This window comes from Anopheles cruzii, chromosome 2 (assembly GCF_943734635.1).
Source record: "Anopheles cruzii chromosome 2, idAnoCruzAS_RS32_06, whole genome shotgun sequence".
Classification (NCBI taxonomy): domain Eukaryota; kingdom Metazoa; phylum Arthropoda; class Insecta; order Diptera; family Culicidae; genus Anopheles; species Anopheles cruzii.
The window spans coordinates 1,986,869-2,000,879 of NC_069144.1; the positions used below are offsets into that span (position 1 = coordinate 1,986,869).

At 49.9% G+C, this 14,011-nt stretch overlaps 1 protein-coding gene across 1 annotated transcript in view; it reads right to left on the minus strand.

Annotated features, from left to right (window-relative positions):
- The window catches only part of LOC128267649 (patronin), a 39,714-nt gene that overhangs the window by 3,756 nt on the left and 21,947 nt on the right, over positions 1-14,011 (minus strand). Inside the window, exons 9-24 of the mRNA XM_053004535.1 lie at positions 12,864-13,031; positions 12,670-12,792; positions 10,793-10,855; positions 9,981-10,526; positions 9,760-9,923; positions 8,557-8,688; positions 8,097-8,204; positions 7,456-7,602; positions 5,839-7,269; positions 5,584-5,770; positions 4,858-5,231; positions 4,548-4,784; positions 4,260-4,476; positions 3,828-3,905; positions 3,223-3,294; positions 2,232-2,333 (exon numbers count right to left, since the gene is read on the minus strand). Coding sequence (XP_052860495.1) covers positions 2,232-2,333; positions 3,223-3,294; positions 3,828-3,905; positions 4,260-4,476; positions 4,548-4,784; positions 4,858-5,231; positions 5,584-5,770; positions 5,839-7,269; positions 7,456-7,602; positions 8,097-8,204; positions 8,557-8,688; positions 9,760-9,923; positions 9,981-10,526; positions 10,793-10,855; positions 12,670-12,792; positions 12,864-13,031 — 4,149 coding nt within the window. The remainder of the gene's footprint in view (positions 1-2,231; positions 2,334-3,222; positions 3,295-3,827; positions 3,906-4,259; positions 4,477-4,547; positions 4,785-4,857; positions 5,232-5,583; positions 5,771-5,838; positions 7,270-7,455; positions 7,603-8,096; positions 8,205-8,556; positions 8,689-9,759; positions 9,924-9,980; positions 10,527-10,792; positions 10,856-12,669; positions 12,793-12,863; positions 13,032-14,011) is intronic.

Here is a 14,011-nt window from a genome sequence, read left to right on the forward strand (position 1 = left end):
GACTGCATCGAGTAACCACAGATGCATCCAGTGGCGTCCGCAGGATACTAGATCCTTCTGGGGGTTACTCGATTCATCCGAACGACAAAGTTGGATAAAAGGTTTGTTTCCGTAGCACCGGCGGCGGGTGTTTTCAGTGTGGCAAGCAGCAGCAAATTGAATTTTGCTTGATTAATTTGCCCAATTTGTTTGTAACGTGACACCAAAAACATATAGAATGAGTGTGTGTGTTAAAGAACTTAAAGAAAATAATGGAAACAGTGAACGTAAAGTGGGAAACCAAAAAAAAGAACACTAACAACACCATGAATGAAGAAAAGAAGCAAAAATAGTGCAAAAATGTAAATGTAGACCTCAAACGTGATGAGCTAAACCCAAATTCACAAACACACCCACAATCACACATTTAATTTTGGAGTAACACGGCGAAAATGGCGAAAACAAATGGCGATTATTCTCTATCCGGACGGAGCGGATTGGTGGACACATCCTCTGTCGGTCCCTGCTGCTGTGACCTTCGTCGAGATTGCTACCAATTGCTGCCCGCACGTGTTTTGCCTACCACTAAAAGTGTGTGTTGTGCGCCCCTCTAGGAGTGTTTTTCCTACTAAACCTAGCTACTGATTGCTAATCGATGCGGGGTTAGTATCAAACTGTTAGTGTTTCTACGGGATTGTTACTCTTGGAGTTACTTTTAGCAAACAAAGCGTTTCGACCAACTAGGACAACTACGCGAACGACGATCCCAACCCAACGGGAACTCAATCCAACCAGAGCACGGGCACGGAAAATCGATTACCTTCAGTAATATCGTGTGAAGATTGACCACTCGTTTTCCTGTTGATCGCACTGGGTGATCTTTTTAACGGACCCGCCGCCGTCTTAGCACTGCTGTTTTCGATCGTTAGTCGGCGAAAGACAGTGACCAGGCATTCCTGCAGCCGGGGGGAGTTGCGGTGGTTCGGTTTGGACAACAACGTCCGTTCCTCTTCCATTCGCTGCCGTTCACCGGATTGCCGTACCAGTTCGATTAGCTGATCCGTTTTTCGCCCACGATCAACTCCGGGCACCGCTCTAGTGCGGCACTGTGCCACAGCTAAGCACCGATCACAGTACCAGTGGGCGAGATTTTCCTTTTCTTCTGCCAACTGATCGAGCCGGAACGATGACGGAAATGCCACTGTTCGGCGGAAGGCAGGCTGAACAGGCATCGCATCGTCGTCGTGGCGCGACGGGTGCGACAATGGAACTTTGCTAATTGTGGCACAAGAGACACATAGCAGCATTGTGTAAAACAACGAAACGAATGTCGGTTTTGCACAAACAAATGCACCACTCGCGAGGATCGCGGCGCACCATCAACTGACCGGACGGTAGACGGTTCTGGAAGAGAGCTTTGCTCTCGCGCCAGTGTGGTATTTTCTGGATGCTAAAAATACGATCCATACGATCATCATACGGAGCACGGTTCCCGGTGATGATCGTACAGCGAAATTATGATATGTTTGAGAGCCGCGCGCCACTAACTGGACGCAAATGACGCGGTGGTCGACGCGCATGCTAGGCGCGGAACGATTTGTTTATTGCCCTCAGGGCCACAATAACTGGCCACTCTCTTTATTTAATCTAATTGCGATAAAAGTGGAGAGCACTTCGTTGTGCAGAGAGAACGAGGGAGATGGAGATAGAGTCAAGAGGTTCTCATCCAAACCCATCGATTTAAAAGCTACATAGAAACATAAACAAATGTCCCGCAAATCTGTAAGTGCCTTTGAGATGTGTGTGAAAGTAAAGAGAGTAACATCCGATAATAGTGTGCGAAGAAATCACGAAATTGAAGTAAATAAAACCAAAGAAACAGAGAAACCAAAATCAAAGCGATAAAAGGACAGCAACCGAAAGAGAGATAAAAATCCCACAGTGTAAGTCATAGAGATATGATAGAAAGGATATTTTTCTGAACGTTAATAACTTGTAAATCCCCTGTAATACCCGTCATTACTGAGCTGGGTGTCTTATGCAGTAACATTAGGACGCCTCAAAGGAAGTACCATTATTATTTGACAGAATGAGGCGCCCGTTGGTGGTGAGGGAACGATAGACTCTGTGCAATGACCATAACCATATCTGTGTGACCCCGTATAACAGAGAGGAGGCTTGTTTGCAGGGTATGAGGTTCATTAATGGTGCTGGTGCTGCTGCTGCCGTGTTTCGGCGCACCAGATTCTTACCGCATAGATTCATCAGGGAGTTCGATTTACGTCCCCGGAAATTGGCACCTTTCGCTAGCGAGATACGCGACAGTGTACGGCCCCGTTCGATTGTGGCTGGTTCTGGAAGAAGCACACACATACATAGGCATAAGGAATCGTGTGACGATCGATGAACGGGAGTACGATCTTCCCCCCTGTGTGCCCCGACGACGACACAGGCGATGGGACTGTACTATTCTCGGAAGGAACAGGGAATAACGGCGACACTAAAGAAAAGGGATCAAAAAACGCGGGCGCTATGTGGCACCCCGCTGAAATAATTGCTAAAGACTACGACGAAACGTAAAAGCAACGTGTAACTGAAGGTTAAACCATTACAGAAGAAGTGGTGTATGCATTGAAATCTGTTGTGTGCTACCGAAAAGGAAATAATACTAAGCGTAAAATCCATCTGCCCAGTAGTTTTCGCCAAACCAAAGGTAGAAAAATGGCCATCACATGTATCAAAAGCAAAACGGTGTGTATAGGGGGAAGGTCCCTTTTCCGAAAGTGATGATAAGAGCGCACTTCGTCCACCTTCTGGGGCTCTGGTTAACGAATCTCGGGTTCTCGAGCAGCGCGTGAATTTGGGTTGTAGAAAATATTGAGAAATTCATTAATGCCTAGATGACAAAATCAAAAGTAAAGAAGAATTAAGCCAACTTGTACAGAAGCGAGCATGCAATGATGATAAAATGGAGTTTCTATTATCTCTGCATCTCTCGTACAAAACAAGAAAATGTGTGCATTTTTTGTTAGTAGTCGTTTCAATGCTGTTGTTAATGGGAATCAAGGAACGGTTTGTTAGATGTTAGTTTAGTTATCTGCACACTACGGGTAAACAACTGCTGGGAAGCATATTTCATTCTAGCAAATATACGTTTATCGTCAACGAGTTAACAGAACAAACGAACGTCGCCTAAAGACGCAACGCGCAAAGACGTCCTTAGACGGAGAGACCATCACCAACCTCTTCCAGTTTTGTAGGATCCCCGGCGACCAATGGGCGTCGAGCTACTGCTAGGATACTCGTCCGGTGATTCTGCCGATCACCACGATCACCGATCGGCGCACGATAGTGGTAGTAAGTTTAGTAGAATACATTTCGATACATCGGTGCAGAAGTAGAAGCGAAGTGGAGTAAGAAAGAAAGAGAAATAAACATAAAATTGTTAGAATGTGTATGCCAATCGGCACTGGCGACCCCGTGTCTATCAACTTGCTGTTGCCACGGATCTTACGAAGCCCAAAGGGTGTGTCATTTATGTACAAACAAGCAAAGCATAGGCAAAGTGTTCGGCTTCCAATATTTAACAAACCTTCATATATTCTTGGTGACCCTGTTGTGTTCGTCGAACACATCACGCAATAGAGCTTACACACACATTACAACCCATCACCATCCGCCACCGTGGTATTGGGAACTGTTACCTCTTTTTGTGATCGGTAACTTTCTTTCAATTGACGACGGAAACTATACAAACAATCAGGCACGGAACATCACGGAGGCAAGGGTTTGGGGCCCCTTGATAAGCTAAAAAAGGGTAAACTTAACAAAACTAGACCAAACATTACCTCTGATTGCGAGCGAATCCTGCGATCCTCGGTAGTAGTCTCGGCGCATCGTGTTCGAGGCACTGTGCATTCCGAGACCTGTGATGCGATTAGTGTGTCCACCAGTGTCCAATAGTTCCGGCGACAGGGCAGAACAACAACACAACGCACACACGCGAATACACACATAAAACACATTTAGAGACAAACAATAGATTGGACGCACATAACGGGAAGAAAGAAAAAGAAAACGGACAAAACATAAGAACATACAGAAACAAGCGAAAATGAAACGGAATCGAATTGAAAAGCCGAATCAAAATCACCAATACTGGACGGGATTTGCGCGTACTCGCGTCCCTCAATGGCTCTGGCGTTCTGTGGCCACCAAGCCAACGATGTTGCGTCATGCTTGCCTCGGATTAGTGAGTGAATAAAGTTCGCTCTACTTACCGGTCAAGTTTGAGTTGGAACCCTTCTTGCCCCGGCTACTGAGGCTGGACGCTTCGCTCAGATCCACCGAGCCCGACTCGACGTGAATCGTTTTCGGTCGCGGCCGGCTCAGCTTCTGCGTGCGCATCTTTGCCGCCGGTGACGGCGTCGTTTGATGATGTATCTGCTGCTGATACTGCTGGTGCTTGATCTGTAGCTCACGATCGATTGTCTTTCCCTGTAACGGAACGGAGAACGCGGAATAAGTCACCGCCATACGCTACTGGACTCCGCGCTTCGGGGTCATACTTCTCTCTCCGCTTCTTCGATAGCTTTCTTGATTTTATGCGCATCCAGGATCGCCTGTCGACGGGCAAACTGTTCCTCTTTCTTGCGGGCACGCTCGTCCTCCTTCTCGCGCTCCTTCTCGCGCCGCTGCATGGCTTCGATTTCTTTGCGCGCCTTTGCCTCCTCGGCCTGCTGTCGTCGCTGCAGCGAAAGGAGCATAATTTTCTCCTTCTTGCGTTCCATCTCATCCACGGAGGTCTACGAAAGGGAAACAGGTTGAACAGGTCAGTTGATGCATCTCTTGATCGTACATAAGATTGACGAGCGTTACCTGATCGGTCGCAACATCGATCACTATTTTCGCATTCCGATCCGTTTCACTGCCGTACCCGTCGCTACTGTTGTTGTGGCTTCCATAGTGACCATTGTTCATGATGGCCGCTACATCCGCATCCAGCGTGTGGCGCCGGTCCCCAGCACCGTCCATCATCTGATGCATCATCAGAGCGGCCTGCGTAGACGCTGCGCTGCTGCCGCTGCCGGTGACGTTCACCTTGTGCATCACCGGCTCGAACGGCGACGAACCACTGTCCGCGATGATGCTCTTCCGCATGTGCGCAGCGTTGTGCTCCTCGTTGAAGTTGGCCGAGAAACTGCTGCCCGTCTTGACACTGAACGTACCGAAATTGTTGGCATTGGTTTCTACTTTACGGCACGCGATCGCGACCCGGGGGGCACGCAGCACACACGCGGGGAAGCAAGGAAAAGAGAAAAGAAAGTTAATTTTTACGATGACCAGCGCATGCACCGGCAGGGGCTGTTCCGTTTTCGCGTTGCGCTTGACTAACGACTGCCCCCGGCTAAGGCCACAAGGCAGACTAAGGTTGTTTTTTCTCCCCCAACACCTCGCTTTTCGATGCGTCGATTGCCGGAAGACAATCAAACGTCTTCGAGGCCGATTAAGCCGCCGATCATCGCCGACCCGCCGGGCACGGAAATGTCAAAAGCCAACGCCGGCAAACGATCGCTACTTTTCACGCCTCACCGAGCAACATACCTCGCGCGGACGAGCTCTTATCGCCCAGACTGTCTCGCCGTTTCTCGCCATCGACCGACTCGACACCAGCGAGTGGTTTGTCCTTCTTTGGCGAGCGTTTCGTCCGGAGCGGTGGTTTTGGTCTTTTCGGTTGCTCGTTATCAAACGAGATGTAGAACCCTTTCTCGTTCACGTCTTCTTGCGGGTCCTACGAGAGGGGGAAACAAATGTATTATGCCTTTCGAACGCAAACGAGTTCTACGAGTGGCCACTTACATGGAAACTGTTCGAGTTGAGGCTCGGCCTCGTGGGCGATGGTATTCTGTAAGTACGGTTACCGCTTGTTATGTTCAGTTTGCTCAGGTGTTTGTCCAGATCCTGCGCGTTCCCACTGACGCCACCAGCACCACCACCACTCGTCCTGTGTGCACCCGCCGGACCCTTGATGCTTCCGTACAGGGCATCCAGCTGCTGTTGCTGGTGGTGCTGCTGCTGCTGCTGCTGGTGGCGTAAGCTGTAACTATCGTTGGCACCGCCGCCGCTCTTCGATGTGTTGATCTCGACATCGCCCGAGTCTTCGTCGCCGATGAAGGAGATACTCTGCGGGGCCATATCATCGATCGGGGGCGACAGTGGCATACTGCGGTTATCGCGATAGTCATGATGCCCCGCACCACCCGGACCCGCGGACGGGCTGCTACCGCCGTTGCTGCTGATCATCATCTGAGAGATTTGGTTGCGCACCTTGTTGTGCTGCGGGCTGGCCGTCGACTGCTGGCCGACCATATGATGGGGATGATGCACTTCGAACAGGTTCTGGAATGACTGTTGACTACCGCCACTGCCGCCGCTTCCTACGCGGCCACCGCCACCACCGTACCCACTGTCACCGTCGCCGTTGTGATGGAGCGAGAACCCTCCGCTCGGGGCGGGAGATTTGTTGTAACCCTTCGACGCCGGGCCATGGTTCCAGGCGTTCACATCGACCATACTGTTCGATCCGCCACCGCCAGGAATGATCGGTGATGCACCGGCACCGACGACTCCGGCCGCTACGGCCGACTGTGCCCACGTTCGACGCTGTGGCGCTTGTGGTGGAGTCGAACCACTGTCGTGCAGGAAAAACTGTCCACCGCCACCGTGAGGTGGTTGCTGTGGATCCTTCAAATCTTGCTGTCCGTGCCCGTGATGATGCTGCTGTTGCTGATACGGATCCCGGTAGTGGTTTGAATCCTGGTGGTAGAACTGATGTTGCTGCTGCTGCTGATGCTGCTGTTGATGCTGCTGTTGATGTTGCTGATGGTGTTGGTCCATGTTCAGGTAGGAATTCGACGAGTACTGATGACTGTCTTTGCCCATGGTCCGGTACTGACCATTCTGATCACCGATCAGCTGGGTTTGGCTCTGTTCGCGGCTGTACACCAGGTTGTTGGGATGATGGGGCGGCGTCTGGTGGGGATTTGGCCCGTAGTTGGGCTGCATGTGATTCTGCTGCTGCTGCTGCGGCGACCCCTGTATGTACTGGCCCTGCTCGTTCACGTACTGCATCGTGTGCTGCGAAAGGTAGGGATCGCGACTAGGCGGACGCATTCCGTAGTTGATCGGAGACGATTGCTGCTGCGGTAGATGAGGACTAGAGCCGAACAGCGGGCCAGTGTTCATGGGCCGGTAGGTCGATGCCGGGATGCTTTGCTGGGAACCATATTGCTGCAATGGTCGAAAGATACGTTAATCGAGCACCGATTCCAATCATTCCTCTTTTCTAGCTTATAATACGCAAACAGCGTGAACGGCGCAAAATACAAAGTGATCGTCATGAAGGGTTATCACACGTTTGAACGCTTAAAGCTACGCGCGAGGTATCATAATTTGAGGATCGATCAGTTCATTTACCTGATTGAGCAGATTGGCTATCTGCTGCGCATGCAGTAGCTGCTGGGCCTGTAGCGTTTGCGCTTGAATCTGATTCTGCTGATGCGTGAGACGCTGTATGTCCGCCTGAATATCGTGCAAGTTGTTGTTCATTTTCGAAATGCTTTGCTGTTTTATGTATGTGTTTTTGTGTGTGTTTGGCATTTATTTTGGTCGGTATGATCGGTTGTGGTTTGTTAGCGTTAGCGAAGATAATGAAGCGCAACAGGATATGCCGGAGCCGGAACCGGACACGGAGCCGGTGAGGAGAGTTGTTGATGCAGCGCGTGAGGGTCGATGAGAGAGCGGTTAGTAGCCAATGTCAGTCAAGGAAGATGCACGCACAGCACACGGTTCATGTGACGGTTCGAACCGATTCGGTTTTAAGTTTTAATTTAGAGCGCAAAAGCGAGAAAAACGAGACAGAGAAAGAATGGAATGGAAGAAAAACGGAGAATGAGCGATTGTGTGAATTTTGTTAGCGAATATTACAAAATGTTACGCAGGGAGGAAGTGGCATTAACAAGGTGGCGAAGGTTGTTAAGTCGATACTCTCGAGGACAAGCAAACAACCGACAAACAAACAACGGAAAGTATTAATTAAAAGGATCACAGTTATTTACTTGATACTGCTCCAGGTCCATGTTCTCCAGATCGGGAGTCTTCTTCGGTTCGATTATTTGTGCATTCCACTTCTGCTCATACTTGCTGCTGCTGTGGTCATCCAAATCCTAATTATGCGCGTTGTATCATTACCATCATTATTCGGTAAACAAAAACACAAAGATAATTACAATTAGTTACTGTCCCGTTTTGGACGTGAAATGTTGTTAAAAGTATTCCCCATACGTGTTTTAAGAGGCGAATTTTGAAACTTAACATTAAAATAAGCCCATGCATCTGTAGAAGATCTTATATTAATGACCTATTAGAAATGTTAGTGATCGCTTTTGTTACTCTGTCTCTAAACGCCCAATTGTAACTTATGCTTATGTTTAAAGAGGGAGTTAAACGAAAAAAATGTTATGTAAAAAGTAAGAAACACCCACGGTGTGGTTTCGGAACTACACGCACAAACAGTACCTTGAGAGAGCAGGGCCGTTCCGCCTTTTCTACTACACCACCACGATCATCCTCTACTACCGTAGGCCCATCATCGATCGATTCTTTCGAGGTGGATTCCGGTTCACCGGGGACATTACTGCCACTTTTACTCTGCGCGCAACGGCAAATTGTGACCCCGCGTGACCAACAAGGAACGGAGGGGGATATAAGGGAAGCGAAGGTGATCGACAATATATAGATATGTACACGGTGGTGATGTCACGGGTCACACGGGTCGGTGGCGGTGTTGAATGGTGGAATGGTGGTGGTGGTGGTGAAGGAATAATGCCCCAACGTGTGTTCCCCCACGGGTCGGTTTGGGTGGGACGATTGTTGGGTTGTTCGCATTTTTGCATACAGGCGCAGCGCAGCAAAAAGGACGAAATGAAAGAAAATAAACGTAACATAGTTGAGAGCATGATCATGACTTGACTCTTTCACATCTCGTACGGAATTATGATATCAAACGCACACTGGTTGCCCACTGGTGCTTCACACAATCTAATCACAATGCGCGGAACACGGTCTGTGTCAAAACGGTGTGTGATTGTAACAATAAAATGAGCGGTAAGGGTAAAGCGAAAGATAAATGGCATAGTTCTAATGCACTAATGTGCTAGGCAATAGAGTAAATGGCATGATGCGTATTTTTGCCAAAATGAACACAATTTGCAATCGATAAAGCGGTATAGCAACGACAAGGCCGAGTGAACTCGAACACAGAAAACTCAAGTGATGGTGGCTGAGACTCGGGAACAGTGGGGCGTGTGACAAGGGAACGCTTCGAACGTGGTCCGCCACCAAAGGAGAACAGCATCTTAACTGTCCGAAAACTAGCCTAACGTACACGGTGCAGATAGATCTACAATTAGTCACAACGTGATTTGTACATTTCTAATAGTGGGGCAAGGGCGTGAACCCACGGGTGTGTGCCAACTACAAACTTGGAACCGAGAAGAAAAGAGTTAGCAACATAGGAATTCACTCCAAGACACTGAGAGCCATACATAATCAACACAAATACGGGGCGGGCCTCCGCGTGAGCTACATACTACTCCGATAAACCATCCGCTTCCGCTATCTACACACCAGCTCACTCTCACGCGGGACACCACCGGTTTTCGTATTAGTCAACGGCCGCGGTTCCCCACCATTCTCGGTTCCAGAGTGCGATCCCCTCACCTTGTTAATAGCTTGTAAGAATGCCTGTTTGCCAACCGTTTGCAGCTGCTTCGACCACGCCGATTCGACGCGCCGCTTTTCCTGCTCGATCAAACGACGCTTCTCCTCCAGCTTCAGCTTGATCGTTGAGATTTTCGTGGCATCCTCCAGCGGTTGATTGTCATCTAAAAGCGAAAAGTCGGCATTAACCCCGAAAATAACTCGAATCCGGTGTCACTTACCAACATCGTCCATTTTCTGCACGCTTATGGCCTGCTGCTGCCAGGTGGTCGTGTTGTTTGGCAGTGTTGCGAAGGAAGTCTTGCGGCGAGGGGTGAGCTCCACATCAGCAGCAGTGGCGGTCGCAGCAGCAGCCATTCCCGCGACAGCCATTGTCGTCGAGCTGGCATCTCCATCGACCAGATCTCGCTCGACCGACGCGCCACGACCGCTCGTCGAACCATGGCCACTGGTGCTGCCGGCGCTGGAATGTAGGGTGGTGCTGTTGTGACGCCGCAACGTGCCACTACTGCCGGGTGGCTTTTCCGTGTCGCGATCCTGCTTCTCGTTGCCCGAATCCGTATCGTACCCGAACTGAATCGAACCGCGAGCATCGGCCAACGAGGAGCGGGCCGGGACGACCGGTTCGATCGACGTGAGGCTCGTGTTGGAAACTTTGCGCTCCCGCTCGAACCGTCCCACGGTGTTGAGCTGATCCTGCGATCCGCCAAAGTTTTCGATCGTTAGCTGCGAATCATCGCTAAACGAATTCCGGCGCGATCGTCGCCCTATGGTAGTGACGAGAGACGCATACGGACGATCAACAAAACGACGCAGAGACGGCGGTGGCACATTGTGGTTAGAAAAAACAGAAGCTTTCACGAGAATTTTCGAAACATTTAACGGCAAACACAAGTGAAAAGCAGCAAAAACAAAAAAAACACTATCGCTGACTATCGCTAAACTGAACCAAGCGAGCGAAGCGCACTCTCATGAAGTTAGTGAAGAGATGAGGAGCTATGAGGAAGGTCAAAAATCGTGGACGTGGCCTTACCTGAGAAGCTGGGTTTGCGCGACTCTTCCCAGTTGCTTGGCCGACCAGCCGGGATGCTATCACCTAGAAGCACCACGAGAAGTGTTTTGAAAACGTAGAAAATACACCGATTTAACAACTGATCCAGCCCGAACCGATTGAACAGGGCCATTGCAGAGGCCACCACTCCGGAGACACAGAGAGACGATCGTGACTCGGCGCCGTTTCGCAGTGTTCTGATTTTGGCGCAAGTGCTTCTTCGAACGGTTCTTGTCCCCTTTCTCACTCAAACGCTACTCCGAGGGGCCATCATCCACTCAAAAGCGTCCATCACAAAGCACCATATCGTCCACCAAGCCGGCCAAGCTGATCACCGAACCGCAACGACATCCAGAACTAACGGAACGGATAGCACGACGCGACGCCGTCCCTTTTCGTCGTCGGTCAGTCGTCTGTCTTATTCTTTGCACTGACCAAAACGTCGCCACAACAACAACAACAACAAAAACGGAGCCGGACACACAGTTTTCCCCTACGGGGGGCCGACGAACCGACCGACCACCAGACACAATTGGAAGTCGTCACGAATGGGTCCACTTCCGCACACTAACTGGCGCGGCCAGCCAGCTTGGCGTGCATTATTGGGTGGTGCCAACCGCAACCGTTCGACCACAGGTGGTCGAACGGCCGTGCCGTGCCGTGCAAGGAGACGGCCCGACGACTTGGCCGCGCTCGCGAGTAGGTGGAACTTCACGTTTGGGTGCATTGTTTTTCTTCTCTATTTTCGATACAGGTTTCCACCGGCATGAAATGGTTCAGTGAAGGTGAAATGGCAAGCAGAGCGAGAGAGCTGAAACCGTGTATGTGTGGCTCTGTGGAACGCACCGCCGTGGTCAGTTGGCGCGGGTCCTCGGATAATTTAGCGAAAATGTAGGGGTGTGTACTGGGTAATAGTTTTATGTTTTTGTGCCACTCTCTTCGCGGGCGCATTTTATTATATTCCTCGCTGTCTCGCGCGCCGTGTGGCAATTAGCAGCAAGGAGCTGCCGATCCACTTTCCCATTTTGGCGCAAGAAGCAGCACCGAAAGGGCGATACTTCATTTCGCTGCGCAACGATTGAAATGATAGCAAAACGTATTCTACTTTATTCTAAAACCAGCCACAACTTGCCACGCTTCGCTGTAATCTGCCCGCGGTTGGTGCGAAAACGAAAATCGTTTGTTCGCAGGTATGTTACGGTTGGCGGACACCGTGTGCCGTGAACCCCTTGATGATTGAGAGGTCATAAAAGAGACATGGAATGAAATCGAAACTACAACCGCCCCACGAAAGGTGAGATGCGCGGCGTAGCAGCGGTGTGTCATAAAGGAAAACTAATCAAAAATGGATAATTTTGCAGAGAGACGGAAAGAGAGCGATAAGCGACCCACGCGGCGTGCCATTTTGGTAAAACTTGAGAGAGTATGTACGCAGAGAAAATGGATGCGCAATGCGCGATTCGATGATGCGTGGTTCCAATGGCTCCCCGCTATTACGGCCTCTTATGGGCACAATCTTCAAACGGGGAAACGGGGCCGTTCATCGGCCACTTTTGATGTGTTGGAAGTTTCTAGGCGACCTGATATTAAGAAATTGTCAGCCAGTGACGAAAACGTTGTTGTTTCTCAGTTCGTATGAGTGCGCCGTGGTGCGGAATGGTGCGGAAATAAAACTCAACGGCAAAAGAAGCGGAATGTATGGGGCGGCGGCGGCAAGTGCGCCTTGCTTGCTAAAGAACCTAATTGTTTGTCTCCTAATTCGCAATCGAAAGCAACGAATTCAGAAAAAGGAAACGCGATAGAACAGAACAGAATGGAACCATAAGAAAACCGTGTCCATTGGGGACGTGTCTACGTACCTCGTTCTTCCGCTTTGGAATCGTTGTTGGTTTTCTCCTTGGCCTGCCGTATCCTGGCCGGCACCAGTGGTTCGTGCATCGATGACAACGTTGGCACTCCTTTGCTTCTGTGGACCACGAATCCTAAAAGCATAAACGTTTTTGTCGCATTAGATAATAGCAGCGGTGATAGCAGTTTACCTCCCTTCGCTTACCTTCATCAGGATCCGCCTGATACGGTGATTGATGCTGCGGCTGCGGTTGCTGCTGCTGCTGTTGCTGCTGCTGCTGTTGGTACAACTGGTGCGGTTGATGCTGTTCCGGTGTTTCCCGACTCGCCTGAATGTGCTTCCTGAGTGTGCTGGCCGATGGCGACCGATTGACTGTTCGCAGAGATAGGTGCGAGGAATATTGTAAAAAGAAGAGACGTTAGAAAAGTGAGGCATTTCTGCTCCATTTTGCTCCACACACAATATCTACTACCATCCGTTATGTCTAACACGCAGTGAAACCAAACACAATCCGGGGTTTGGAAGAAGAAGACAGAGAACGCATAGGTAAAGTAAAAAGGGAACAACACAACACGAAATCGAACAGAAAATCATCGGCAACAGAAATGGTTAAAACTAAGACGGATAAATGATTGCATTAAGCACTAAATGAACGGGATCAGCAAACAATATGGCGAACAGTGCAATGAAACGAAAGTAAGTAGCGTACAAGAAAAGCCAACAAAGAATGCATGCAAAAATCCCGAAAAGCCAAGCCCTGCGGGGGGTGCAGAGATGCAGTTTGATTCACTTCAACATTTAACCGCGTTTTAGCTGGCGGAGCATCTATAATCGCTCTAAATACGGTGCCGTTTAAAGCCTATCTACCAATGAACCGAAAATTGGGCTCCCCCTCGAAGGGGGGCAGAGAGTAATTTAAAAGTATTCCAACCGGCACCCAAATCAGGCACGTGCGCCTCTCAGTGGTCCGACCACCGCCGTCGATCGAAAGCAAACATCCGCAAGTTTCACTCCCGGGTCCGGTCCGAAAGTAGCGGATCGATGAAAGTGAAATGATCTTCTTTCTTGCTTTCTCGATCGTGGTCTCCGGTTGCTGGCGGTTTCCGGCGGCGGGTTTGGCACATATGCGCGTTCCCGCCGCTCTGTCTCGGAAGGCCTCAGCTGAAGACCTGAGGGGGGTTAGAAGATTAGACGGAGCAGAAGACGCTCGATCTCGAAGGCTCTTCTGTCGGCAGCAAGAAACCCGGCGGGTTCGTCTGGAGCGCCGACGTCTGCCCAATTTTCCCATTATGAGGGGCCACTTTTCGAATTAGACCAAAATTTCCAAACCGTAATTGAAGTGCGTGCGTAAG